The following is a 27,945-nucleotide window of genomic DNA, read 5'->3' on the forward strand; positions in this document are numbered from 1 at the left end:
ATACTTACAAGTCTTTTCGGCTAGCAGCTAAAAGGGCAGGTTTTGAAAGAAGTGTTGCCGGCTGGGCTAAATCAGGTTGCTAGAAAAGGTGTAAGCAATTTGAGTAACAGTGTACTCCTTCACAGATTACTGGTGCCAAGTGCAGAGCAGGGGAGGGTTGGGTGGCTGCTCAGCTCCATCCCCCCACTCTCATTCCTCTGCTTTACTTTTGTTCCCAAAACGTGCATTACCTCTCTCCCTTGGGAACCCGTCCCTATGGCAACATATAGGGCTATCTGGATGCAGGCATGCTGGTACTTTGACAGCCCCTTCTTCCTGTGACAGTTCTTACGGCAACATCCTGGGATTGTCAGAAAGATGACGTGAGATCGCCTGTGTCCAAGACACCATTTGGATGATTTTCTACCGAGAACTTTTTTTTGCAGTCTTTCACTCTTCTAACTCTTGAACTCTCAGTCTGTACACCACGACTGCAATTTTATCTGAAATGTGTTGCAAAATCTATGTATTTGCTTTTATCAGCAAAAATCTGTAACCTCAAATGAGATGTTTTTGACAAGACCTACTTTCCATAAAGCCACGTTGCCAAGTGTTGCATGCTGCTTCTGTGGTTCTTTCTGAACTGAATCCCACAGTGGCTTTTCCCTTGTTTTGCTCAGATGCTAACAAAGTTTGCTTGTACCTACACCGCCAACGCAATGGATTTCTAGCTACGCTCTTTATACACACAGTTACTGGGATGAACACTGTTACCACTTTTTTCCACTCTGTTGTGAGTAAATATGCTACATCTGAGCATGTCATAAATTTCCTAATTAAAAATGCCCCTCATGCGCTGCTGGCTTTGGATGATCAGAGGGAGTGTATGGGTGTGCAGGGTGGCAACGTGGAGCTCCAGGAACTGCAGTCAGGACTTCTGATTTCAAAAGCATGGAACTCCTTCCCAGGGGCAGTCACCAGCCACAGCCAAGAGCTTTGGGCTACATCCTAAACATCCATAGGGTCCGGAAAGGTTGAGACCCTTTGGAGTGATGCTTAAAATGAAATCTGTCACAGTTGGGCTTTTGTTGCACACAAAGACATGACAGCACAAGGTACAAGGGTGGGGTTTTTTAATCCCTACTGAACAGAGCCCACAACTGACATTTCACATGAAAAAAAGGTTAAAAAAGAAACTGTGATCTGTGACACCAAGACGTATTTAAAACTTCATTAAATATCACAGGTGGCATTGAGGTAATCTTCTCTGATCTAGATTTTAAAGCTCACAAGCTTCCAGAATTGCTTATTCCTTACCAAGGCCAAGAGACAACTTGGAACCTTGCTCTCACTGCGGGAAAAGTCAGGCGTGGATGAATATTGACACAAATTAAATTGTACATTTGTGTGTATGCTCTTTGAGAAAGTGCAGGGGCACTTCGTGCAGATGTGCACTCCTGGTAGGTCCCAGAGGCTCTCACTGTCTTTGAGAAGGCTGGTAAAATAAGGAAACGCTGTCTGTACTGCCAAAACCAAAGGGATATCAAGAACTGATGGAAATTATGATTTTGGGCTATCTAGAAGTCTTACAATTTATACTTATAATTGAGTATAATTCTCTCACTTATAAATCAGAAATTAGAAATCTCTTGCTTTTGAGATCCTTTCTTGAAGGTGCATGGGTAGCGTTAAACTCAAACCCAGTTACTTACCTGACTGATCCACTACACAGACCCAACTAATACAACAGACAAAAAAGAAGCTGTATCATGCCCAGTTGCAGCAGAAGGCATTTCATTATCACTCTGCTCCTTTTGTCTCAACTGTCTGTCAATGTTAAGGAAGACAGAAAGAGGATGCCACTGCGCCACCAGGAAGGATTTGACTTCAGAACAACCAAACTACAGACAATTACTTTCTATTTTACATATGACTGGGAATAGCTCTGCACAGTCATGGAAACTTTAAAATATTTTCTGTATTTTTAATAGAGCTTAAAAAATATTCCTTCTATTTTGTTCCATTTTTTTCTGTGCTTGTCTTTCTGTTAATGTTTATGCCAAGCACCATTGTGAAACCCCTCTGGTATCATCAACCCCTGAATAGGGTTTATCATTTCTAGATCCATACGTGCATGCACACTTCAGGTTCATAATTAGGCAGGAAAAATGTCAGACCCTAAAAAGCAAAACACAGCCCGTCACATGCCGGGTGGCAGAATCAAACGGAGGCGGTTGGGAGGCTGGGAGCTGCCTGAAGCTCTGAGTCCTGGCTCTAGTCAGGAACGACAGATGGTGTTTGTCAAGAGGATAGAGCCTTACCTTCTTATTTTTATCATGGAAATATCACAGTAAGAAAACTATCAGCATTCACTAGTTTATCTAACAGATTTAAGAAATACATCCCACTGAAAAAAAAATTCCAGAATTCCTGCTGGAAAACAGACTGCCAGATGCAACTGGAAATCCCCATTAAAAGATGCAGTTTTTTTATCAAGAGACGTTGTCAGCCACTGCCTGTATTTTATTTTCTCATGAAGAAAATGCACTGAGCATACACAGAGATCACATTCAATACAGATTTATCATTACAGAACAATCAGAAAACAAAGATACAATCAATAGTATTTCCCGTAGCAGAAGATATTGAAGGAACTGATTTAAGCTGAGAATGAAATGAGCAATACTTAAACCAACATAAGTGATTTTTACACAGACATTTAAGTCTAAATAAACATTCTCAGCCAGGATCTGCTGCATTGTTGCAATCTTTACAATCAACAGCTTTATCAGACCTATGCCTAACGACTAAGCACAGACCAGAATCGCCTTGTCTGAGAGCCCGTGCAAACAAAAACCCAGAAGAACAGTCCCAGTCTGAAGCCACAACCTACCTGAGCTGATGAAAGGATCCACACGGAGCAAAGAGTACAATAAAACAAGGAGACAGAGTTGCCCATGTGCCAGGCACTAACTGCAAGGCAGGCTAGGGTTATATCTACACGTAGGTTTCACTGATTTCACTTGAAGAAGCTCTCTAAAGTTTGCAGCCTTAATAAAAGTTTTGTGAATGTGCAGAATTCTATGACACACTGCCTGGAACTGATTTTTCAAAGAATTATACTGAAAAAAAGTCACGACACAAAGCTAGTGAAAAAACTACTTTGCCACATATTTTGTGAGTTCCATAAACCTGATGACCAGACTTTCTCCAAATGGACAACTAAAACTAGAACTTGAAAGACCACCTCTACTTCAATTACACCAGCTGGACTTTAAGCCAGTCCTGTGGGTGTTGTGTGCCAGAGATCAGACCAGTCATCACAGCCGGGCATTAAAATCTACAGATCCCACTCCTCTGCCTGCCTGTCCCTCTGAGGTTTGAAGCAAAGCAGGTGCCACCCCGCTCCCCAGTATCATAGACCGCTATCACATCATGCGTTACGTCACTTCTCGTCTTGCCTGGTTTCAACACAACTGCTTCCAAGGACCACCTGCCTGCCAGCTAGTGGCACACAGTGCCTTCTGTGATGTGGCCCGTTCTGGATCATTTACTTGGTGAGACTACAATGAATGGGATTATAGAAAATGTTGATTTAGTTCCTTATATCTCTAAAGATCTCCAAGCAATTTCGCTCACTTTGCAAAATGAAAAGGCTACGTAAACCACCACAGATCAACTCAATCACGTCATTGAAGGGGGAGATACATACTCTTACTCTCAAAGAATGAAGTTTAGGACAGTGAAGATTTAATTACATAGTTGAAACCACAAGAAGAATTTGGATAAATGAAAACCTTATTACTCAAGTTATAATTTGCCTACAAAACAGGGATTAATCACTTGTTCTCAAAACCAGCAGTAGAGATAGAACAAGCTGACCTTTGGAGAGAGCTGACCAGTTCAAAATAACTTCAAAGTTCATTTTCCCTTCTTCTTCCAGTGCCGCGGTATGATTCTCAAAGGATCAGAAAAGAGAAGACTGGAAGTTTGGTTTTTTCCCCCAGGAAATATACATAACATACCTCCATGCATTGTTTTCTTAATGACCTTCTCTTACCAGTTTGTATTAATACTAAATCATCTTTATTTTGAGTTTTCTGGCTTTGTCTAATTTGCAAATTTTCTCTGAAATGCTTGCTAGAATTTTCAGTCACTTTGTGCTTGAAAATTTTAGCTTGCTTCTGAATGTCTGCCAACAGTAAACAGCATTTGGAAGATACTGGTCCTTTATCCTCCTGGAAAGCTACTTGCAGCTAAGATACATACAAACATTTAAATTGTAGGAAAATGTTACATATACGCACAATCACCCCTTATGATAAACAAGAAGAGGACAGCGTTTCTTACATATAGCTCAAGACATATTAAACGGATGCAACAATTTTTATCTGAACATCTGTCAGGTCTGCCTACTGCTTTTTGCCTACTGAGAAATATGGTACATGGAGTAACATAATTAGGAAATGTAATCATCCCTTTCTGAGAAGGCAGACTTGTTGCTTCAGGATAGTCTTCCCCCCCAGCCCCTCATGTCAGCTTCAACAACGGATGCCACAGCAATGTAAAGATGAGGAGGGAGAAGTAGCTCGTGGAGGTGGTGACTCTCGAAGCCAAGCTTTTTGCATTGCAGTTGTTTGAGTAGCAGCAGTGAACGCTCACTCCAGGCGCTCTGGATCCGTCCCTCCTGGCCCGCTCGCAGAAGGACCTGAACGAACAGGACTTCATAATGCCACCTGGAACAGAGCCACATTGAACCCAAAGGGACCTGCACGTTCATGGCCACCTGCTCCTGCCCACATGCCCTCAGCACCAACCCGACCGTCCAATATTGAACAACATTAGGTCTGGCTGTCCCTTACAAGTAAACGAATATAACTGCATCAGATTACAGCACACTAACGAGTTCCCACTCAAGGTAAATAATTGCAATTTATCTTGGATGCAACTGATACAGCTTAAATATCTCTGAGCGTGCTCAAGTTCAGTGCCTCATTAGCTGCTTTTCCTTCCTAATTTCCAGGTAAGTCATTTCACTTTAAAATGATAGATTTAAATAAGAAGCGGGCAATACTTATAGTGCTTTTTTACAGCTTTCACACAGCACGGATAAAGCTCGTCACAGCACACTGACAAATCACACTCCGCGGGATTTTGTATTAGATTGCTGCTAAACCAATAAAATTAGGGATTGAGATTTATTAATAGGGTTTGTTTTGAGAGGAAATATTTACCTTTGTTTTTCTCCTTAGCTTACCATACACTCTTATTTTTCCAACACTGATTATTTATTTCTGTTATTAAAAATGTAATGAGTCTGAACTGTTTGTGACTACTTACTTCCTTGTCCTCTAATGACCGCACATGCATCTGAATGCCCTGGACATTGCTGAGTTCCTTGTCTGTTACAGTCTTCATCACTAGAACCTACACAGGTGTAACACTGCAGTGCCTCACCTGGCATTAAAGAAGAAAGACCACTTATCACTGTAGTGTTTAGTTTACAAAAAATATTTTAAAATATCAGCTGCAGAGTCCTTCTAATTTTGTTGGAAGCACATGCAAAAAATTGCAAAGGTTTAAAAAAATCTGAAGATTCTGCAATTTCTATCATAATTTCTTTTTTAGAAGTGGTCCAGATACTGATTTTAAACATAAAAAATAATCAGCCACATATTAGTTGTTACAATTCACTTAAAATAATCCAAGAACATCTGATCTTCTGTAATTGTATCCACACCTCCTTGCAACATTTTCAGAGCAGAGTCCACTGTAACAAGTTGGGAGTATCATGTTTCCCCCCACCCTCCCTCATGATCTTTGGTCCACAGTACCACGAAAAAGTCATTGTACATGTGCGAAATCACACTGTGGTCCGTATTTCAGTTCCTCCTAGAGTACCACTCCGGCTGGCTGGCACAACAGTGTTTCTTAAGTTTTGCTTTTCTTTAAACATTGCAACCGTAACTCAGTCCTGTACCTTTTCCTTGTTCAAACTGTGAGGCATTTTCAAAGGCAAGCATGAATTTGAAATATTATTTAAGATACCATGGTTGAGACCTGCAGAGCAGAAAGCACACTCGCGGTCCATAGGGACACATGCATTTAAATTCGTTACCTTACATACTGACGTTTACATTTCATAGCACTGGTGAAATTCTGCACTGCCAACCACATACACAAAATAAACTGAAACCGAACAGCCTCGGGAGAGAAGCCCGGAACAGCAAAGAGGCTCAGCCACGCTCAAGTAGGAAATGAAAAATAAATAACAAAGGAAAGAAAAGGGAGTTGACTTACTTTTGAGTACAAAAAGGGAGCTGACAAGAACCAGGCTGAAGACTGTCCACATCATGACGATCCAAGAGATGTACCATTAGGCAAAGAAAGCAGTTTGTTTGCTATTGAAGCCTTAACGCTTATCTTACATAGCTAATCCTCTGCAGAGGATAACTTACAGGATAAAGAGGTGTGCGAGAATGCTACTTATCTAGCTTACTCTGGTTGTACTTCTAATCACACGTCTTTCCATCTCCACAAACCCTGCAGGCAAACTCACCCAGCAGCAGGAAGAAGGAAACGCGGCCACCTTTCGGTGATAGATACGCGTAAAACCCACCATCCCACCACCGCATGTCACAGCCTTCAACTCGTGCAAGCAGCCTCGTTACATTCGCCTATGGGATTTGCTGGATCAGGGTTAGAGTATTAAACATTTCGGAGGATTAAGCCTAGGCCTGAGACCTCAGAGCGGTTCAAATCTAGCATATATATATATATATATGTATAAAGAGAAGAAGATACAGACACAGATACGTGCACATAAGCTGTATATTCTTGTGACCCACGGAGAGCTCCAAGCAGCGACCCATGAAGCGCTTTCTGCGAAGGAACTCATTAGTAAGAGCTGCTGTATCTGGCACTGCATGTGAAGTAAGCAAGTGAGGTAGATAAAATGAAGCCATACTTCTCTTCAACTTTCAACGAAAAAAATTTATTTACAATAGAGAATTTCATTTAAGTGACATGCATTTTTTTTTTCATTTTTCATTTTATTTTACAAATCGGCAAATGCAGATAAAGTTTACACTCCTTAAGGCAAGAGTCCCCATGCAAGTAATACATGTTTATATTAAATCCAAAAGACATCCAACATGGGAACTCATGTACAAAGGGAAGGCTAGGATCAGCAATTTGTAATTTCTTAGAGAACTTGACAATCTCCCTGATACAGGAACTTTGAGATCAACTTGCTATGAATTATACTGTGAAAATGCAAACAATAGCAAGAAATTCTTGATAGTCATCTTAGTACTGCATACAATTAAATCAACTTTATTTAGAAAGAAAATACAGTAGTGCATACGAAAAAGTGAAAATATAACCTGTCCACATAAATGTATGGACATCAGTGTGCCAATGGTCATATTGCACTCAAAATCGAAGTCCAGAAGTTTGGTTAAAAGTTAGCTTTTCCCCATTTTGGCAATCAGTTCATCACAAATCTTTGTTAATTCTTCTATCTCTTTATTCTGGAAAATAAAAGGCAATATTAAGTATTACGAAAAATAATGTTGCATTAAGGTGAGTATTTTATTTAAACTATCCAACCGTTGGGAGAAGTGTGGGACAATTAACTTTTCTCCAATACTGACAACAGAGTATCTATATAGAGAGAGACATACATAGATATATACCATACATAGTACAGTTATGCGCAGTGCATTCAAACAGTATGCTTACTTAATTCCACATACCGCCCCTCCCACTCCAGTAAGCACAGCGTAGCGCTAAAGCAGACAGCTTTACAGCAGTCATTCCTAGCACGAGACAATCATACACAGCGCAAACCTGTTGCCAGGCTGCACTTGTACAGCATTATTCTCACCGTTTTCCAGGGGTTCTAAGCAAGGGCGAGCCGTACTGTACTGACAAGCTCCTCCGCTGAGCTACGGAGCGTGAGATATAAACAGGGATTTCCTACAGACACCTTTTCCCTAAGCTGCGCAGACCTGTATCCGATCACTTTGCCTCTGTTAACAGTGAAGGCACGTAAGCTAGCACTGGAATGGCAGATGAAACTAAAAATGGAAACAAAAACTGAAAGAAGAACTAAACCAAGATCTTAAACTTGAGAAAGATTTAAGACTGTGCGGGGGCACAGGCAGCTCTGCCTGACCGAATCAGCCCCGACCCCCGGCAGAAGGGTCCGTTTCCCTGAACGGCCTGTGTGCGCAGCTGATGTTGTAAAGGTTCGGGCAACGCTGCTCTTCTCCCTGGGGCCAGGGAGCTGCCGGGCCAGCTGCGGGTGAGGGGCAAGAGAGGTCCTCAGGCAGACCCTGGCTGCAGTCCCAGCTCCAGAGGAGAGCTGGATGCGGCCACTCTGGGGAAATTTCGCTTAACTTTGGTCATCTCCTTGACTTCTGCGTTAAGAGAGCTGAACCGCCATGTACCTTTTGTTCCAGTGTTCTCTCCAATGCGTCCACTTTCAGCTGCTCTTTACGAAGGCTGGCCTGATACGCCGCTTGCTCTTGCTGAGCCTTGCCTCTCACTTGTGCAATTTCAGCATTGGCTCTAGAAAAAAACCGGATTTTTGTCACCTCAGGCTGTCTACGGGAAAGGACGGTGGGTACTGAAGGATGGACTGCAGCTTAACCGGTGGGTGGTGAGGGCAGGGCTGCTTTCTGCCCGTCTTTGAAAGTATTCTGAGACTTGTCCCTAGAGACTTTCCATGACTCGCTCTCTTGCTCAGTGGAGGCTGCAAGGTCTTTTCTTAATGCCTGTGTCGTTCCCTTCATGCTTCTCTCAGATATCTGTGCTGGGGTCACAAATATCACTTGGGTGGAAGCGTTCTACGGCAGTTTCTACACCCGGTTGCCAGTTCTTACAGCCTAGACCAACAGCTGGGACAACAGCTGGAAAGCAAATCCAAGTCTTACTTTGTTTCAGGCACTGATCAATCCTAGTGACATTTCTGAAAACATCTAGGGGACTGTAATATGAGTCCTGAATGTAATTCCTAGAAATATCGAATTTGTCATTACATGAAAACACAGAAAAAAAATATTTAAAAAAAATCTGCCAGAACTGCCTCTCTTGAGCCACAATCTGATGTTCGCTCCTTAACAGTGGCTTAAGGAGTTACTGCCCGCGCACAGCTGGTACGAACTTTTGTGCAACTATTCCTTGTCGCCCTCAGCACAAGTTGGGCGGATGCAGCTTCAGGGAGAGACTGCCTGCCTGGTTCTGTGCCGGAACAGCGGAGCAGCACTTCCATTTCTGTTCTGCTGACTGATGCGGGGGCAGTAACGCAGCACAGGGGCAAGAGCAAATCTCTGGGGGCAGGAATTCTGGCTGCAGGTGCAGCACAGCCCTCCACAGCTGCATAAACCTAACTAAGGGCTTCTTTCTTGATCTTCCCTGGAAAATATGTTAAAGAAACAGAGACATTTGATAAAGACAGAAATGTAAGGTGTTCTATGTGGTCAGGAGCTGGAAGAAACACCAGCACATTACACAAATTCCCGTTAGGGCACTTAATTCCACCCTCCATCACAGGGCAGCCTGTGCTCTGCCTGTTGAAGGAGCAGGTTTGGGATGCAAGGTCCAGCCACAGGAATCTTCCCGCAGCATGAACTCCTGAAAAGAGATGGGTACAATCCATTACCTGTCCAGTTTTTCCTCAGCGTGAATTTTGAGCGCTTGATACCTCTGCTCTTCCTTCTTTACTCGGGATAAATATTCCTGTGCACATTTCTTTAACACTTCTTCATTCTTAAATGAGAAGATTACAGTAAATTTAATACCAGAGGTTGACGTGTAGGACAGGCGCCTATTTGCGGGAGTCACATTCAGGTATTTTAAGGGCTGCACCTTTATTTTAATACTGAGACCACCACACAGAGGCCACCTGAAGCAGTATTACGCAATGTAAAAAAGCTTTACAATTCTTCTGTTTGCAGTTGAAACATGGCTGCAATCCTTTATCTGAGGATTATGTTATGTCACACGCTTTAGGCATAACCTCTGACCTGAGGAATTCACATCCCAGGTTTTAACGGAATGCTCAGTCCAGAAGCCAGCCCTGACACGTGCTTAAGTCCCACAGTTATGTGACATCTATTGAAATTGCAGTGACACAGATGGGAGCAAGTTACTCTTGTATAAAATCTTCATCTCTTAAGAGCTGCTCCAAAACAGAAGCGTAAATAAGCATTTATGCTCTCCCTCCCCCCAGCACTCGGCAGCCTGATGCAGTACATCAGAATTGACTGGAATCAGACGCGACTTCTGTTAGGCAGCGCGGTACACACGGCCACCTGCCCAGCTTTGCTCTTTAAAGCAGGAGACTGTAACATGACTCACCTTCCGAAACCCCTCCAATACTTCTTTCATTTTTTCGTATCTCCTGAAAAGATCTGCCAGTGATTTCTCCACTGAGTTCAGATCTGCCAAAGCTTGTTCCTTCTCCACTATCAGCTGCTGAACAGTGTGATGGGAGACAGATTTCTCTCTCTGTTCATCCTCTGTTAGAAAGAAGAGAGGGGTAGGAAGAAAAGTGATTTTCAGAAGGGTAATAGCAGTAAGAACACCGATTTCGCTATCAGCTATAGTTTCTACTATACTGTGCTCTACGTTATGTATTAGTAAGTCTGTGGGATCCAAAAAAGCCATTTTTATACAAAGACACAATCCTGTTTTGGAAAAAAGCTGCTAAATACAGTGATATTTAAGTATCTTGACATTGGGGAAAAACGTGATTCTCTCTCTGTACTGATGATTTATTTCACGCTGAACTCAGCTTTTCCCATGAAAAAGGCAGGTGTTGGGTTTTGCTTGTTTGCCTGAAGGTGCCACTAGCTGAAGGACATTTATGCATATTACTAGCACTGGCAATCAATTATTTGCCATTGCTGACACATGCTTGTCATCTCCTGGCACCTCTTCTAATCCTGTACAAAGGCAGAACTTTGTTTAATGGAATTCAACCCAAATTCTTCCCTTGGAAAAACAGTGTTTTGCAGACTTCCACTCTTAGGATTACTGTAACAAGTGGCAGAAAGGAGATCTAACATTAGACATGCTTTCTAAGTTCTGGTCTCTTTCTGCAGGCTTCCAAGCTTCTCCTGTGTATAGTTAAATTTAAGGTAGGGATGGGGGGAAGAACACGACAGGAGTCCAAATCCATGTGGAAGAGAACTTTTCAAAGGAGCTGACATAGTAATAAATTGGAATACCCGTATAACACTGGAAGAAAAGGTTTGGCATAGTCTCCCAAAATGCTTCATTGTTTGTTTCATATCCTAAGATACGATCCTTGTGTCCGTGTTTTAATGGCTACTTTGAAAGATATGGAAATGAAAACGAACCCGCAGAACATCGCAGTTTTATATTACCATTTTCCTTTGTCTATGACAGAAACTAAAATAAGGCAAGTTCTCCCACGTAAAAAACACGTGGCATTTCTGAATCTACAACTTCTCATTCAGGCCTTTCTATTTTGGAAGATAAAGAACTAAACAAGAGCTTATTTTTTTTAATTTGAATAGAAGACTTCATCTGAATTACGTATTTCATAGTGCTGGTCAGCTCTGAAATGTCAAAGTTGATACTGTCAATTCCCAAACTGGCATTAATCTCTTCCTTTTGCATATTCATTCCTTTTATACACTTTTTTCCTAGCCTAACTAAGCCCAGAGCAGCAAGGGTTCCGCACTGTGTGTCAGTTCATGCTGGCTGTGTTCTGTGCCCCGCCGCGTGCCCCCTGCCAGCATCTTGCTGGGGCAGAGCCTGACTTGAGCTTCTTTTGCTCTATGTGATGCAGAAGACAGAAAGAACCAGAGAAGCTCTCAGGACCTGCACGGAGTTTGCAGCACTGGAAGCTGTAACACCTTTATTTTAGTGGTGAATGAACAGCTTTCACATGGCAGAACTGAGAAACCCAGAGCCCTGTAATGCCACATCAGTTTGACACCATTTAACATTCATAAAAAATAAACATTCTTCTCTATTTTCCTTCTTAAAGACACTCTGTGATCACCTGTAATGGCAAAATGATGGTATTCCCAAGCAAAATGAGAAAACCATTTGTCAACTTTCATTTATTTTTCTAAATCTGAGAAGCTGTCACCTTGTGTTCCAGCACAAGATTTGCCTGCTCACACTGGAGATTGCACACCGTCCACCTTAACTGCAGAACACTTCCTGGCAAAACCTCTGTCGTTGCAGCTCCACACAGGGGAAGGGATCCATTGGCATCATCACGTAACGTACTCAAATTGATTTAATGTCACAACGTTACTTTTTCTGAGACTGCTGCCTGTGGTATTGTAGCAACTTCCTTTTTACTTGTTTCTAGGGCAGTCTAGAAAGTTAGTAAGTCATGACTCACTCCCTGGCAGCTACCGAGCTCTTCCTCTTCCTGTGCATCGTGGTGCCCTTCTCTCTCCCTCAGCTGGACCAGCTCCTCGCACACTCGTCCCCAGCCCCACTTCAACTTGCCCACGGGAATTCAGGGCAAGTGGCAGCCAATGCTCCTTTGCTCCTCTCCCTTCCTCTACGTGCTAAGGCTGTCCAGGGGCCAGGCTGCGAGCTGAGGCTCTCGTTCCAAGGGGAACACAGGAATTTATACTGGGGGAGTGACAATTATACTGAAAAGAGGAAAATTTTCCAGTGAGCTTTAGGAACGGGGCATCTGGTAGTCTCAGATAACAGTTAAAATACATTTAAAACCAAAGAGGTTAAACACTACAGAAAACAGAAACTGGCATCTGGCTGGAGAGGGACTAGAAGATCCACGTGATATTTCCTAAGACTATGATTTAGCTTTAATGAAAAGGTTGCTTAGTGGAACCGTGCTGATAATAAGTCTGCCAGTCAAGTTAAGCAGTTACAGATACTTATTTCTAAAGATATTATGAGGTTATGCAATTAAAATATTTTAATTAAATGGCTTCCATGTCTGCAACACACACTGCCCGCAACTCACCAACAATAACAGCAGTATGCTCAGGACTAACACTATCCAAATTGACAGAATCAGAGCACCACCACAGCAGATCCGCTTTCAGGCTCAGCTCAGTATTACTTACATTACTTAATGGGAATGCAGCAAACAGAGAACAAAAGCAAAAGAAATGAAAAATGCAAAATGCTGGTGTGAAAGTTGGTGAAAAGCTTTACTTACCAGGCTTGCCTGTTTTGTTTTTGCAAGCAAATAGCAAGAAGCAACAAAACCGGAAGCAAAACAGAAAATCAGGAATTGTTAGGAAAGCAGAAAATAAGTAATGCAACAACCTGTAATGCACAAAGCATAACATCTCTTTGTTTTTCATAATGAGAATTTAATTATGTATTTAAATGTACAAGTATAAGGATACATTTCTAACATAAAAAACCCCAACACTGCAAATCCATCAACAAGAAGGAAATACACGACAGGGATTTTGGAAGGGAACTGTGGGCGGCTGTGATCAAGGTGTGTGTAGGGTGGGGTGCAGTGAACGTCGGGGCTACGCGGGCTCCGTTCCATAGGGCTGTCAGTGCCACGCAGTCATGAGCTGCAAAACTTGGGCAACGGTCAGCAAAGCAGCAGCACAAGCAGCAGGCTAGCCTGGGACGCCTGTTCTTTCTTCTCCCTCCTCAGTAAAAACAAGAATGTGTTAGGGGCTGCCGAGGCAAGTGTATAACAAAAAAAGGAAAAAAAGTTAAAGCGCCAGTAAAAAAATAGGCAAAGAGCCACTAGCAGGGATCTCTTCACCGACAGCTTGCGAGCTCTGGCTGCACAGTGTGGTACGAAACTAATTGCATAAGCTAAGTCGGGTATACTGGCTTCTGCACAGCTGTGGCAGCGAATACCAGACCTTCCACAGCCCTTGCAATCAAAGGCAACTACTGCTCGCAATGCGTGTTTGCAGTGCCTTTACAGGAAAACATACACAATCATATATTGTTATTACGGAGTATTTTCAATATTTGTTATACACACGTACGACAACCTATCAAAAGCTGAGCAGGACCTATCAACCACACTGCATATTCATGAAAGGGATTTGTGAAATTGGTTCACTTGCAATGCCCTCCCAACAGGGCTGTATAAATAGCTCAGAAGGGTTAAATCATAAATAGAAGCAGCACAGGCATTTCCTTTGTTAAAGTGCTTATTTTGCTTTAGCGCTAAGGCATTGTTGTGATAATAGTTCTGTGAGGTATATGCAAATAGCACACAGACAACCATTTTCCACCACTACACGGCACTTGGATGAGCGAATTCCTTTATCAGAAGCGACAGTAACTTATGACAAATGACAGGAGAAAGTGGGACAATTAGATCAAAAATTTACATTAAATGCAGGGAGAAGAAACCATGCTGCAGAATTTGCATACTGCTCTAATTAAGACATGCTCTCTGTGTCACTGTTTTGTTGTTTCAGTTCCTTTGCAAATGGCCAGCGAATTACATGATTTATAGCCATAGCTCTTAAAAACCTGCACGGATCATTTGAAAGACTCTGACTGATACCCTGAACTTGAAGTTTAAAGATCTTTCTATTTCCTCAGTGGTCCGTGGCCCAATGTTTTAATTACGCTGCATTTCTTTGCAACAAGAGGAAGTGGCAATTACAGAATTTTATGCTGTGCCTGTGCCTTAGGGCTCCTATTCTATACCTTCTTGTTGCACTGCAGTCTCACAATTTGGGTTTTTTAAAAAAAAGATCTGTTTCTCAAAAATAGAATTTGAATTCATTACCAAAAAGGATCTTCTGTTGCTAGCTGTATGCATACGCTTGGGACAAAAGGACAAGTCCTGTGCTTGTCCGTATGAACGGCCAGGTTCAGGGATGAAGCCATACCAGAGCAGTATAAACCAAAGTGAACTGAGTTCTTTGCATACTCTGCTCACTCCTATTTTAACACTTGCACGACAAGAATGACAGGCGCTATGTCAGAAGGCAGGCAGATTTGCTCAGTTGTACATACAAAAGGCAATGGAGGTGTAACACCATAGAAAATGAAGCCAGGCATATTATTATTGTATATTATTCTAATATATTTTGTTATTTATTTTATTTCATATTGTACTATTATGGGTATTATTATTAATAATATAATAATAATTTGCTTATTTATTTATTTATAGACATGTTTTTCCCTTCCCTTGAAAGGAGGCTGGGGTGTCTCCCAGCGGCTGAGAAATGCAGGAAGGCAGCAAAAGCATCACACATTGAACTGCCTCCCCCCTCCTCTGGGTAAAAAATTAACAAATTTCCTACGAACGTATGTAAACACAACTCAAGCATTAACTGAATAAAACAATTTAAAAGAAACCAAAAATTTGGGGGTCACACAATACAGACTGCAGATGAGGGGAAGCCACCGATTTTAAAAAGGGCAGAACAATAGGGTATGTTTATAGCTGTAATAAAAATCCTTCCCTGTTAAAAACCTTTTAGAAAGGTGCAGGTATACCTGTTGTGTTCCTGGCACGCTGTACTGTCTGTGACAGTTCTCTCAGGGGGGGTAAGAGGGATAATTTCTTTCTATTTTTCAATAAACACAGTGCATGTAGCCTGGATTCCTAACACTCCCTGCTCGCGGATATCGAGAGCTAGGCTAGCTTTTCTCCTGCACCTCACAGCCCAGATTTAACTTGAAGGTCACTCCCGATGGCTTTTAACAACATTTCACAGTTCTCTGCTGCTTCACTCCAGCTTGTCCAGATGAACTCGGTCCTGCTTTCTCATCACCCGCCGCTTCCTTTCCTGCTCTTCCCAGCAACTTGGGCCATAGAGAACCCACAACCCCCCTCAGCCATTCGCTTTTGTGGGAGATGGCTCGAGCTGAAGCAGTACAGGGCAGCACAAACCACCAATGCTTCCTATAGCCGGACTAAGAAAAAGAGCTTTGGAAATCTTAGGAGGCTTTAAATTCACATCCCAGGGGCCCGACCTCCCGCACCAAGGAAGCACATGAGTTCTGCAACCTCTGATTTTGAAATGGTACTGCACATAACATTTTTCATTTTGGGGGCATGTTGTTAACAAAGGCATATTCTATTTATTGTAAGGCAAAACATAATTTAGACCTTAGAGGACACCCTTACGTCAGTAAGTAACTGGGGAGGTGGTCTGGCCACTCATAATCTCTCAGCTGGGATTGGAGTTAATCTAGGTTTTGGTCTGACCAATGCACTTAGCACAGATAATCCCTGTTGTTGTGAAGAGCTAAGTTTGGTACCTCCCATTAAAGAGTTATGAGTGGATGAATAAAGGTTTTGTAGGTCACTGAAAGCGCCTCCCCGAGATACCCATGAATTCTGGGCAAAGCATTTGAACACGTTTCCTACGGGACAGTTTGCTTTGATGCAGAAGCAAAAGCCCTGACCTTTCTGTATTACCTGGCCTGCCTCGGGGGCTCCCTGTACAATGACGCCCTAGCTTTTCATCAGAACCTGGCAGCACGCGCTGACGTCCACAGATGCAGTTACAATTCCCAGCAGCATCAGCAGACGTAGCTAGCATCAAAATGAAGCCCACAGATTTCAACCGTGTTTGTAGGCTCGCTTCAGAAAATCAGAGTGGAGGATAGCGTCTTTCAGAGTAGAAACACCTACCTATCATCTGAGCAATCGTCTTCTCATATTCTGAAACTATTTTCCTGTAAGAGGGAAAAAAAAGAAGAGCTTTTCACAAACATCATAATTTCTAGTGCTTATTTGGAAAATAATGCCACTTAATAACTGTGGTATTTTAAAAGAGATGCAGAACCCCTTCACACTTTAATATGCTTCTTATTACATAAGTAACCAATATAACTGACAGCTTAACCGTTGCACCCGATTTTTAACTCTCTATAGATCAGCATAGGTGGGGGGAGGGAAAAGGGATTGCTTTGAAACAAGTTCTGTTGTTTGAAACACGCCCAAAGTACATGACCAATCACAATTTAAATATAACCACAATCACATTGGACTAATTCAAGAGTTACATGGAGTCCGATTTTTCCATAACTTCCTTCCCTCTTCACATGTCTGTGTTTGCTTATTTTTAACGTAAATGTTAAGTAAAGTTACAACTGGTAGCAGGTAAACCTAACAGAAGTATAGTTGGCCATCATCCAAAATACATCTAATCTTCCACTCTCCAAATGTGACTAAATGATCCACTAGCACTTAAGAGAACAAGACCAAAATATTCAACTATGTAGCACAAAATCCATTGTGTCCTATTCCCCAAATCTGCTTTTGAAACAGAGGCGGCAAAATGTTACCTTTAGGACTTATTTCATATATTCATGGTAGGCTTTGAATTTCCTTCTCGAAAAGAGGTTAGCCAAAATAAGCAGATTAAATGTGATTTAGAAAGATGATCCATCCCCTTCCCAGAGCCAAATAAAGCTAATGAAGCGAGACTAGCTTGATCTGTGCTTTGATTCACGAGCCACGTAGGACTGCCTACAAAAAACCAACATTACCCCACACTTCATCTGAAGCGGGTATTCAAAACAGCTCACTGGTATTTGAATACGTCCCTTTTGCAGTCTTAGCTCGCTTTCACTTTCTCCATTTTAGAGAAGTCTGCTGCAGTTGGTGAGGTTACAGAAAGGATGTGGGAAAATTCTGAGACAAAAGTCAGTAAGGAAAGGAGAAACTAACAGAGCTCCCAAAAAACTAATGCAGTAACTCCAGCACTGCCAGTCTCACATCGGAGTCACAAACAGACCCGGAACCCCTGAGGCCACTGCCCAAGGGTCGCTCGCGCCTCACTCGCCCTGGCGCTGCAGAGCGCTGCGCAGAGCAGGGCGCTCAGAGCCGCGCGCCCGCGGACATCGCCCAGCCTGCCGGCAGAAACCGTGCCCCGTGCTGCGGCTGGAGCCTGGCTCTGCACCGCTCGCCGTGCCTCCGGCCGCTGCCTCCACCGGGATCTGCTCCGATGCTGCTTTCCCTGCTGTCAATCCTGTTGTTTTAATTGGCTTTTTTCTTTTTCTTGTTTTTCTTTCAACCATAAATGACACTTTTGAGAGCAAAGATAGCCACTGGGATTTTCCTCTAAAAGGAAGGGATTGGTTTCATGTACAAAGAAGATTACCTCAAAAGCCTGCTGTAAGCAATAAGGATTGTAAAGCCATGTCATATCCTTCTAACACCAGGCACCTTTAGGAACTTTTATCATCCTAGAAAATTAAGCCAAGGACTCGGGACAATGAACGTGACATCAAACACAGTTACAACACTACAGCGCTACCCAGCCTAGGCTGCACCACCCAGGTTGGCAGGAAAGAGAAATAACATTATCTGTTTCTTATTTTTACCAGCTTAGACTAGTTCAGGTAGCTACCACATTCTCTGCATCATCCAGCCCTGTGAATCATGCAGCAGCTGTTCAAGAGAAGCGGATACTGCAATAGCATATCAATTTTAATAATATTTGATTTGGAAAGCAAGGCAGTCGAGTGAACTCTTGCTCCAGATTCACCTGTCAAAGGCCTCTTTCAGTCAAGCAGCCCACATAAAGGTCACCATGGCTGGGGAGGCACAGGGTGCTGGCCACATCACTCCTCTCTGTGACGGCACGTCTGAACCCTAGCTTGACATGCTGCATAGGCCTGACTCCTTGTACTTGGACGTTCAGTCTCTTTATTGACTTCCTGCAATTTCAGAAGTCATACCACCACCAAAATCCAGGGCTACAAAGGGTCTCAGAGCTCATCTGCTTGACCTCCCCTACTGAGACATAATCCATGAGACCTTCAAATAACCACATTTAAGTATTTCTTGCCTGCCTCTGTTGTACCCTTGGATTACGGTATAGCCCACCCTGGTTCAGCTCGTCAATAGTTACTACGTTATTACAACTTCTCATCTTGGCTGTTGTTGTCTGGAGTGAAATTCCCTCCAGTCTGACGTTCTTCTGGAAACTTAGCTGAACTCAGGTTATTCCAGGTAGAGTATGCGTGACTGGGGTAAAGAAGCATTGCTTCTCCTTCTGTGAAACTGATGCTTTTGTGCTTGCAACTCTAGATAATCCCTTCACTCCTTGCGTATCATTATGTCGTACCTAATTGCTGCATCTCTAATTTACCATACACAGACTGCTTCAACATTTAATCTTCCAAGAAAAATCTTCGTGCACACATGCATAATTCATCATTTTGTGACCATGTTAGTCAGATATTTTTTTTCACCCATGTGTTCTAGGGATGTGCCTGTAGGAAATATGGCTTAGATAATGTGGGTTTTTTTCACATTTTATTGAGTGTAGGCACACAAGCAAATTACTATGAGGAAGATGAAGGTACAGATCTACAGGGTGCCAACTGCTGTGTCACCCCCTGCTCTCCTTTCATTAAGGAATAAGTAACCTCTGTCTGTGCCCGCTCGCAGCCAGCAGACATGTGCACCCAGGCAGTTTCTAAAGAACAGACCGAGTGCTGCACTGAAGCGTGTGCTGAACACTGAGACTTGCCTTACACAATTCCTAAGTCTGTTCATTCCTTGCTTTGCTTCCTCGGTTTGACTGCTTGCAGCAGCTCCACTCCATTTTGCCTCATTATGCATTTGTGGGATATGCCAGGGTTTTGTTTCCTTTCCCAAGCAGAGTGCAAGAGAGGTGAGAGAATTCAGCTGGGCACTGGAGATGGTTTTCTGAAAGAAATAAAGCGGCTGCCCTTGCCTTTTGCAGATGCTCCTCTTAAGATGCTTTGGCTCAAAGCCCTGTGCTGCCGCTATCCAAATACGCCATGTGCGACTCCTGGCATCCATGCTAGCATTTGCTGAGTTCTGCACCACTGTTCCCTTTCACCCTGACTCCCCCAAGTACAGGATAACTGCATATGCAGGTCATCACTCGACACAGCTCATCGGCTTTAGTTTTAAGCCACCGAGGCATTTCATTTTGGGAAGAAGCTGGTGCTAGAACAGAAGCGATTCTGAAGAAAAATTCAGTCTCAGAAGCGATTGCAGAAATTATTACTTAAAAGAAGGGCGCTAAAATAATCTGACAGTTTCCTTTTATTTATGAGTTAAGGGGGGGAGAGTTTTTCTGTTTGTTTGAAGGTAAAAAGCAACAGGCGTTAAAGACTCCATGAAATATTTTTATACATTCTCTTTTGCAGTTGATGACTCTCTCAGATTCAGATGGATAAGTGGGTCAAGCTCATTGATATGTTGTTCTTATGGTATTACTACTGTAAACAAAGAAAGGCTGAAACTTTCAACTGACTAAAGGGGCAGCAATAGTGATTCTTTGAGCAACTCGCCTACTACAGTGATTTTGTTGTCATCCTTGCAAGTGGTAGGACCTGGGCTGGGAAAGAAGGTCAAACCAGTTATGTTCCAGTATACAGAAATGTAATGTAACAGAGAAGGTTTGCAAGGAGAAATAGAACAGAACAGATACAACTAGAATAAACTGAAAAGCTCAGGGTCCTTCTGATGGCTCTCAAATGGAACAGCAGAATCCAAGATAACTATTACTTAACTAAAATCAAGCTTAATGTACGCAGTAATTAAAAAATCAGCTCATTTCAAAGAAAAGAGTGTAGAATCTCCTTGACAGTCAACACTCAGAGGCCAGACTGGTTCCTCTGCAGGAAATGTTTTTCTACTGGCAACTAGGTTTTTGTTTTCTATTGTTAAAAAAACTTTTTACAATAATGTCCTGGAAGGAGCCTGTACTACTTGTACCTGTCTGCAAACATTCACATCCTTTCTTCTGTTGGCAAAACTATGTGTGAAGAGTGAATTTTAAATTAGCACGTGCATACCTCTGCCAGTTCTGCAGGCAGACTCATTCAGTCAGGCATAGAAACATCACTATGCAATCCACAGCAAAAACTTGAAGGAAATTCTTCCCTTACATTAACCTAGATTTAAGACCTCTCTTATCTCAGTATTTTGAGGATGTAAATGAGATTAGCAACATCGAAGTTTTCAAGGATTACCCTGACCCAGGGGTGCCCACCAAGCAGAGCAAAGACAAAGTATCAGTTTAGGATCAATCCAAACCCTGCAGTTAAAGTTAACAGAACAAATGCAGCTAGCCACAACAGTTGTACAATCATGGTACTCTGTGCACTACCCACAATCTGAAACAAGACTCTCTGTCAGTGTGATCAGTGACAAGTTAATAACCCACCTCATTTCCATCACTTCCCTTCTGCTTTCTTCATATTTCTCTTTCCACTCAGATACTTCTCTTTCCTTGGCCACAATCTGAGACAAAGAAAGCAAAGGAAAAATCTGCAACAGTAAAACTAAGTGATCCACTAAAGAGGAAATTAAATAACTTACAATATTTGATTTAATATCAAATTCTAATTAACAGTTGTGTAATTTTCAAGTGCATAATGGGTTCAAATGTAAGCATCTCTAGTGATTTTCTTCTTTTTCAGACTGCAAGGTGCAATTAAAAAAGCCTGGATGTGAAATTATACTCAAGTTTTGAAAAACTAACTTAGGAAAGTAGATGCAATGTTCTTGTTTCATGTCCTATTCCTGACTGTAACAAGGACACTTTTCCAGAAATACTATATTACAGTACACGGTATCCGATTTGTCCTGGTGCCAAACCCGAAACGCTCCTGTACGTGGGTTTGGAATATGGCTGGTCCCCTCGCCTGTCCTCTAGGGGGGTTCCCCTGCTGCTGCGTGCATATTTAGGGCTGACTGTCCATGAACTTTTATACTCAAAGGACTGTGTACCTTTGTGCTCCTTTTGTGCACAAAATCTATCTGAAAGTTTGGAATACTCTAACACTGGATTGTACCCATTTTAAAATACTTATTATTAGCCAGACTAATCTTATATGTAGCTTTCTATAATACATAATTTTATTCCTATTTCTAGCATTTCTATATTTTTATGTAATTATGTAGCAATGTTAAGAAGCACAGAGTACATTTAAGGTTAAAAACAATAAAGATCTATTTTCCTATGATTCCTATCCTTTCAGCTTTTCACTCATGTCAAAAAAAGTAAAACTTACAGTGTAGCACCTTTTGCTTTGGTAGCCTCTAGCGTGGCTTTAGCATGGCTGAGGATGGTTTCAAGAATAGAACAAGTGTTCATAATATGAATCACTTGGGAGAAAATAGGAAAGAAAGGAAACCACAAGGGGCATGTTATTTCCTTTTTAAAATTCTGAAGAAAATTACCTCTGCTCTGGCAAGTCGTAGTGCAGAGTCTAAGTCTTGCTGGGGGTAGAGAAGACCTGTGGTGCTTTCTGCATCCGAGATGCCGATCCGGGAGTACAATGCACTTTTAGAGATGGAAACATCTGCTGGGATAGCAGGTTCTCTCTGTGTGTTTGGTTTTTTAAATACAAAGAAATGAACCATTAAATATGTGTTTAGCTCATGTTTTCTGGGTGTAGTGGTAGGCACCAGGGTCCTGAGCTAGAACCAGAATCCTGTGCGCTACTAAGTTATAACAGCAGTAACACTGACAAGAAACTCTGAGTTTAGCAATCATAAAATACACATTTTAGAGCCACAGTAAGCACCAAGAGAGCCATATTATCCTTACAGAGAGAAAATAAAGACAGCACTTTGCCACCAATATTTTAAGGTCCTATATTAGAAAATTTACTACTTGCTGATGCAGAAATTTCATCAAACCATCCACAAGAAATGCACGTCAGCAGAGGAAATTAGAATTGGAGGCAGGGAGCTTGTTAAGGGAAATTCTGCTTCCTCAAAAATAGATCACGAAAACAGAAGCAAGAGGACAACTCACTTTCTTAGGTCTGACCTGCCAACATACTGTATCTATCATCAATGTTATTACATAAAAAGTGTGAATATACAAGTGACATTGCTGCCCCACTGGTATTTAGCATGCAATTAGTAAGTTAAATGAGGTTTTATTTGCAGATGCCAATTTTGCTCGTGTCAGCGACTCAGATTAACGCAGAGGGAGAGCAGCATGTGAAATGAGGAAGAGAGCAAAAAAGAGGTACGTGACACTGAGATGCTGCATAAGTCTTGCAAACAATTCCATATACAAATAATCCAAGTTGCAGCACATTAAAAACCAAACAGATTATACAAGACAGTTAGGAAGATACTTAACAAAAAAAACCCCACTGCATTTTGAGACATGATCTGTAGCAACCCCACGAGAGCAGACCCCTCTGCAGCAAGTGCACCTCCACAGCTGTGTGTCCCTGCGTCCCCTACCTATGATTTGCATCTTGCCATCAAGCAGCTCACATGCACATGCTGCCTGCCTGCCTGGGTATTGCCTGTGGTGGTCTGGGAAGCAAAATACTCTTTTTTTTTTCAGCTGCTGGTGGGTCACACAATAAACCCTCGTGTTGCTGGGGTTTAATGTCCCACTCCTCTGTTAAATATGCACAAAACTGGCCAAAGGAATCAGGATTACTAGGGACAGAGAGGAGAGGAGCAGACAGTACTGACACCACAGCCATCACCAAAACACTGCCTCCTTACAACACTGGAATAAAAAAGGCCGGAGAACTGAAATGTCACAAAAAATTGTTTATGGAGCAGGCCATCCCTTCTCTGTTTTACTACATTTAATCATGAACACACAAAATAATGATCAATTCCAATACAATTAGGAGGTGCAACCTCAAATACTGTGGACTTCCCTACCTGAGCAAAATGCATCACAAGATCTATCAACATTTCAGAGCCTGTATTCTTGAAAGCATCTCCCAATTTACAACTACGTAGGAAAAAATACATCTGGGACACAAGCTCAGACACCTATGTAAACACATAGATACAAAACCACATGGTGCTGTCCACAGATCTGAGTAAAGGTGAAACAGTCAATAAATAAGACTGCTGCTGGCTTAACTCAGTATCCCAACTTCAAAAAAGATGTACTTTAATTCCTCCTCAAACATAAGGCAAGAATAACCGAGAGATGAAAAAGAGCCATTAGATCATCAAAGCTGTCCTCAGAAGAAAGGCCATCCAGAAGATCAATCTGTTGAACTGTATGTATCAGATTTCAAAAGCCTCCTGCAGCTTAATTTGCTAGATCTCACAAAGAGATTGCTGGAAAATATTAATTGTGCCAAAAGAAACACAAATTTCCTCAAGCTCACATAAAAATGTGTCAAAGTAACTGTCAGGATGATGAACATTTTTAAGGAAAAATGAATATTTAAACCATTTAATACATACTTATGCATACTTTCTACATAGCGCTCAACACTTCACTAATATGTTTTCTCTAGTTATCTCTTGCATTTGAATGAATAGTAATAATGAAATGCAAAACAACTTAAATTTTCCAAAGATGACTGTAAAAACCCTTGGAATTTAATCATCGAGCAGAAATGCTTGTAGCAGTGGTCCGACCAGTATTGCCCTGATTCTGGAAACACTTCACATGAGTCACAACCAGGCTCTTTGGCAGGAGCAACCAGTAAAAGTCCTCATGGTTTTACTGCAATTTTACTTCAAGACAATTTTACACAGCTCAAAACTGATGCGCAATTCAGTAACTGTTATTTGCTGCCTCCAAATATTCCTATCCTGAAAATATAGTATCACCTGACCAACACGATGATGGTATTACCCAAAATAACTCTGTCAATGCTTTAAGTTCAACACCTAATTGCTGAGAAGGTAAGCAGTTAATTGGGGTAATAATAAGCACAGGGATTTGTAAGTCACTGAACCTCGCACAGAAAGATTAGAGTCTGCAGGGGAATTACTACTAAATGTAGGTCACTGCAATCTCAGTGTAAATATTTGAAAGCCCAGTGCACTGCTGCTTCTCTTCCCAGCATCTTTCACCGAAACCAGGTATCTGACCAGAGGGAGAATAAATGCACATCGACTAACCAGCTGCAGTTACCTCGCTTCAAGAAGGTCAAATTGAATGAAAACAGAGAAAGGCACTGGAATGAAAAGGAAAACTAGTTTTTATTCATGCTGTTTAGAGGAGTATGTATTTAGCCCTGCTGAAAATTAGCTTGCCCTTTTCAAGCACTCAAATATTGCTTGGGTGCGTATCAAATGGTGTACGCTTTAACAGATGTGGTTGCAGACCGGTCAATGGAGGCAAAGCAAGACCTATTTGTATGTGCTGAAAAACAAGTAAAATCCAAGCATATTCCTTTCTTGTATGAGGCAGATTCTCTGCTTGTAAAATTTTACTAGAAAAAATGGTGTCTCTGAAGGAAATATTCTTCCTTCGCTACCACGAGAGCCCCCCAAAGCTATGATGCACTAATCCCATTTGTGCGGATGCTTTTCCTTTCAGTTTCTTCCCTTTCCTTGGATCTTATTTCCACACCCAAGTCTACATCACCTCAGCACCTGCAGGGTGGTGGGCACAAACCCTCTTGGCTTTCTGTTCAAGTTGCACCTACAAAAAACGCCCACAGGACATCCTAATGGAGTTTGTCTAACAGAGGAGCAGTAACTTATCTCAGTGCTGGAAGACAGAAATCTTTGGCGATGTAAAAGCAGATGACCAGTCCTGCTGTTGTTGAAGTCTGTGACAAGAAGTTTGGGAGTGGCCAAATAATCTCCCTCTGTCAGAACAACACATTGCACATCCTTATTCTCAGACCTAGTCTTAGCAGAAAATGCCTGTACTTAACCTTTATTTTAGGTGACCTAACTTGCCATAACAAGCGCTTGTGTCTTTATTTAGCATCCTATTCTCGTTACCCATCCCAACGTGGTTTTGCAAATGTTAAATGTAATTATACAACATTAAGAAAAGAATGGAGACCAACCAACCAGAAGGGAATCTGCCAGTTAGTGTCTGAATTTAAGTCACTGCAGTCATCTGGTGGCTTCTATTATACTTAATCCAGGCCATCAGTCACTGCAGGTCACAAGAGTAGTCACCATAGGCCAATTTAACATTAGCAACCTCCCACTGAAATAGTAAAGTTATACAAGGACAAAAGTCCTCCCCAGCCTAACGTGACACCCACTGTAATGAGCTAAAAGCATTCCTATGACTGACTGGACAACGTGTGGCTGCCAGTTCTCTGTCAGAGGGTGAGTTTTGCTTATTTTTCTCTCCACATCGCTGCTTATCTTTTTCGCTGTCTTTCTTATACAGATTAATGGCATTTTTTAAAAATCACATGAAATCCACTCCCCATTTCTAAGTTCTAAGGAGTTTATAAACTTGTTCTAAATAAAATAAAATGCTGTAATGATGTTAAAAAGCATCTTTAAAATATAACTTCACATAACCAAATACATATTAGAACATTTTTGCAGCTCAGAATCTTCCCCTGGATAACACACAAGGATTCACAAACGCAAAAACTTATTCTTTTCAGTCTAAAATAGTACAATTTGTGTGTTTCTGAATTGCTGGCTGGTAGTAAAAATGCAGATGTGTAACAGAAGTCTTTTGTGTAACCTGTAGCATCTTGGTTTAATCTTGACTGTTTCCTGGTGGTAGAGAGCCTGACTGCTGCATGTTAAGCAGCGTTGGGAGGACAAGGAGGTAGAGAGAGAATGAGGTAGAGGGGATCTAGAGAGGATCCCACTCACCCTCTTCTGACACTCGCCACTCAGGGCAACAGAGCGAGGGGACACACACAGGCCAGCGCTCACACATGAAAATGGCATTTATTTTTTCCTTCTTTGTTCTTTCTGTTCCTAACTAGAAGGTTAAGCTTGGTTTCTAATGAAGACAACGACATGTTTTCTTGATTAAATAGAAGATTATAGCAACATACTTTTAAACACCTATAAATCTGCAAGGAATGAGTTTACTTTGGGAAGTGCAGCTGGCTCATGGGCTATTTAAGGTAAGCAAAATAAATCAAATATAAGCATTGTTTTTCATAAAAGTACAGTTAATCTAAAAAAAATTAATCTTTACTTTTATGAACTAGCTACTTTATGACTTATCTTTAATGCACCAAAAAATTCTACCCTACAACCAGCCTGAATGTTGTTACGAGGCAATGAACTCAAGATGACATAGGATCAGGCAGACAACTTCCCACTGACATATTAATGGACAGTATAAGAAGAGGAAGGTCACTGGAGGACATATCAGAAGCAGTCCCCTCATTTGGAATAAGTATGTCTCATTGCAACAGGACACTGCCATCCCATCCGCATCCCATTCAGCTGATGCCACCTCCCAAAAAAGCCACTAACGCTTCTGGCTCGACTGTTTTGCTGATAAGTACCATGAAGGGCATCTTAAACTGGCTGTGCAACTGGTTAACCACCAAACTCAGCGCATCCGAGCAAGCTCTTCCACCCCATTCCAAACACAGTGAGGACCACATGCATCCCTAAAGCAGTGCAAAGCATCACTCTGAGGCGGAACTAGTCAGCACAACTGGAAGCAGCAATTAAAAAAAAAAAAAAAAAAAGTTTAGAACTTCATGAAACAAGACACACTGTGTTGGGAGGCCTTTTCTCCTTGGGACTCTATAGCCCTTCCAAACCTGCTGTAGTCCCTTTCTTCAGATGCCTGAAGGCAGACTTGATGGAATGTCTCACTTCCAAACTCCGTTAAGGTGTCTGATTTCAAGCTGAAAATACCAACAAAAGGGAAAATGTCCCTAAAGTCAAAATCTATAGCATCTTTATGAGAAGCAGGTTTGGTATTGTTCTGCCATCAAACCTTTTAGGAAAAATCCTGCTGTAGACAAATGACAAATGGCCACCTGGATTGCAGAATCTGTCTCCTGCAAAAGGTATGTGTCTGCTTCTTGCCTTCAAATTTGCTTTTTGTTAATCTGGATGTAGCGGTACTCTGTGAGTGGAGCAGGCGACAGCACTTCTGTGCGCAGTACTGCTTTCAGCATGCTATTTGGTGTCACACTGAGGTGTGCACAGCTTAGCACTGCACCCCGAGAGCCTTAGTTACCTTGTTAAAGAAAAAGCAGCACTCGGTTTCTTAGTCTGTGCACACTCACACACACGTGGCAGGCACAAAACAGATACCTTGGAGCAGAAAGAAGACAGGGTAATCTGCCTGGCTAACTTCAGTGCTT

General features: G+C 41.9%; 2 protein-coding genes and 1 long non-coding RNA gene across 7 annotated transcripts in view; 1 reads left to right on the forward strand and 2 right to left on the reverse strand.

Annotated features, from left to right (window-relative positions):
* Nucleotides 1-2,484: 2,484 nt before the first annotated feature.
* On the reverse strand, nucleotides 2,485-6,670 carry LOC119154164 (CD59 glycoprotein-like). 4 transcript variants are annotated; one of them, XM_037401425.1, is made up of 4 exons: nucleotides 6,539-6,629; nucleotides 6,280-6,321; nucleotides 5,320-5,436; nucleotides 2,485-4,715 (listed from the first exon to the last, which is right to left on the reverse strand). In XM_037401425.1, the coding sequence occupies exons 1-4, from the start codon at nucleotides 6,612-6,614 to the stop codon at nucleotides 4,510-4,512; spliced, it is 441 nt and encodes a 146-aa protein (XP_037257322.1). In that variant the 5' UTR covers nucleotides 6,615-6,629; the 3' UTR covers nucleotides 2,485-4,509. The 4 variants fall into 4 exon arrangements, with proteins under 4 accessions (XP_037257322.1, XP_037257323.1, XP_037257324.1 ...); XM_037401428.1 differs by having other exon boundaries at nucleotides 4,574-4,687; nucleotides 6,539-6,670; XM_037401426.1 differs by lacking the exon at nucleotides 6,280-6,321 and having other exon boundaries at nucleotides 6,539-6,657.
* A 284-nt stretch (nucleotides 6,671-6,954) lies between these two features.
* Nucleotides 6,955-27,945, reverse strand: part of TACC2 (transforming acidic coiled-coil containing protein 2) — a 129,622-nt gene continuing 108,631 nt past the window's right edge. Inside the window, exons 15-21 of one of the 2 annotated variants that reach the window (XM_037399281.1) lie at nucleotides 22,133-22,276; nucleotides 21,114-21,190; nucleotides 16,592-16,635; nucleotides 10,345-10,505; nucleotides 9,647-9,753; nucleotides 8,433-8,553; nucleotides 6,955-7,511 (exon numbers count right to left, since the gene is read on the reverse strand). In XM_037399281.1, coding sequence (XP_037255178.1) covers nucleotides 7,446-7,511; nucleotides 8,433-8,553; nucleotides 9,647-9,753; nucleotides 10,345-10,505; nucleotides 16,592-16,635; nucleotides 21,114-21,190; nucleotides 22,133-22,276 — 720 coding nt within the window. In that variant the 3' untranslated portion in view covers nucleotides 6,955-7,445. The remainder of the gene's footprint in view (nucleotides 7,512-8,432; nucleotides 8,554-9,646; nucleotides 9,754-10,344; nucleotides 10,506-16,591; nucleotides 16,636-21,113; nucleotides 21,191-22,132; nucleotides 22,277-27,945) is intronic. The other variant, XM_037399282.1, reaches the window with a different exon arrangement.
* LOC119153195 lies at nucleotides 22,285-27,538 on the forward strand. Its single transcript, XR_005106086.1, has 3 exons — nucleotides 22,285-25,972; nucleotides 26,596-26,739; nucleotides 26,827-27,538. It is a non-coding gene; the product is annotated as an uncharacterized LOC119153195 (long non-coding RNA).

This window comes from Falco rusticolus, chromosome 9 (genome assembly GCF_015220075.1).
Source record: "Falco rusticolus isolate bFalRus1 chromosome 9, bFalRus1.pri, whole genome shotgun sequence".
Classification (NCBI taxonomy): Eukaryota; Metazoa; Chordata; class Aves; order Falconiformes; family Falconidae; genus Falco; species Falco rusticolus.